This window comes from Bison bison, unplaced genomic scaffold (genome assembly GCF_000754665.1).
Source record: "Bison bison bison isolate TAMUID 2011002044 unplaced genomic scaffold, Bison_UMD1.0 scf7180017864213, whole genome shotgun sequence".
Classification (NCBI taxonomy): domain Eukaryota; kingdom Metazoa; phylum Chordata; class Mammalia; order Artiodactyla; family Bovidae; genus Bison; species Bison bison.
Genome location: NW_011494785.1, coordinates 941,275 through 942,546, shown reverse-complemented (window position 1 = coordinate 942,546; position 1,272 = coordinate 941,275). Strand labels below are relative to the sequence as shown.

Genomic DNA, 1,272 nt, shown 5'->3' with positions numbered 1-1,272 from the left:
GCGACCCCATGGACTATACAGGCCATGGAATTCTCCAGACCAGGATACTGGAGTGGGTAGCCTTTCTCTTCTCCAGGGGATCTTCCCAACCCAGGGATTGAACCCAGAAGTGACTTAGCACACACACATTCAAGCAGAGGACTGGCACCTGCCTCTCTCCCATTGCTTCATCAGACCCTCCAGGTATGCAGGAACCCATGGGCATCTGGGACCCACTCGCTCCTCACCCCCACCCTACGTGTATCCCACACCAGGTAGCAGCAGCCTCAGAAATCTCTGCCAGGCAGGGACCCCAGTCCCCACTGCCCTGTCCTTCCAGGAAATGGGAGGGGTGAGGGATGGGAGAAGATGCCCTGGGCTCCTTCCCCAGTGGCAATAAAGCAAAGACAGTGCTCTGACCTGGCCCAGAGCAGAGGGCATCCCAGCGGATCCTGCTGGTTGGCCTGGAGGGGCAGCAGACGGGGAGGACACTTACCACAGAAGCTGGGCTCCCGCCATCCGACGTGCACGCCCCTCCGGGCGCAGGCCGCTGCGTAGTTGGCCACCGCGTCGCACAGGCAGTCTCTGCCGTCGGAGCAGGCGCACACGTCGTAGCGGCAGTTGCGCAGGTAGGGCAGCGGGCTCACGGCGCTGTGGCAGGCCTCGAACTTGGGGGACGTCAGGATGGCGCAGGCCTGGTCTGCGAACTTGGCTGTGGGGAAAGGAGGGGCGTGTCCCGACCGCGCACGGGCACGCGCACTCGGACCCCAAGACCAAAATCCCTAAACTCGCCCCCTCTAGGCTGAGCCAACAGCAAAAACAGCTTCTCTCTGGTCTGGGAACCATGGCGATTTTTCTTCCGCAGCCAATATTCTTTTTTGATTGGCTTCAATACACAATCAACTGCATTTCCCAGGGAGAAACTGTTCCCTGATGAGTTGGGAAAGAGGGCGCGGTTGATGTAGGCCCCAGATGCTGAGGCAGACCAATCTGCGGATGGCCACCCCCTGCATCTATCTTCCGGTAATGTAATTGCTGCTCAGACAGACTGAGAAGGTCCAGGGAAAGAAGTGTGGACTATTCTTTTCTTCCCCAGGGTGTGGCCCACAGAGGGTGCTCAGTAAAGAGACTTTGAAGAATAAATGATCCAGATAATCAAATGCTGAGGATGAAAAGAAAGACCCACCGGCTCCAACCCCCTCACCATGGGCACAGTGTTCAGGAAACTGGAACAAGGGGGATCTCAGGGGTTTGGGGGCCCCCTCCCCCGCGGTGGGCGCTCCATCCATGGAA

General features: G+C 58.6%; 1 protein-coding gene across 1 annotated transcript in view; it reads right to left on the bottom strand.

The window, feature by feature from the left end:
- The window catches only part of VWF (von Willebrand factor), a 125,850-nt gene that overhangs the window by 78,642 nt on the left and 45,936 nt on the right, over positions 1 to 1,272 (bottom strand). The window contains 1 exon segment of the mRNA XM_010845201.1: positions 476 to 691. Coding sequence (XP_010843503.1) covers positions 476 to 691 — 216 coding nt within the window.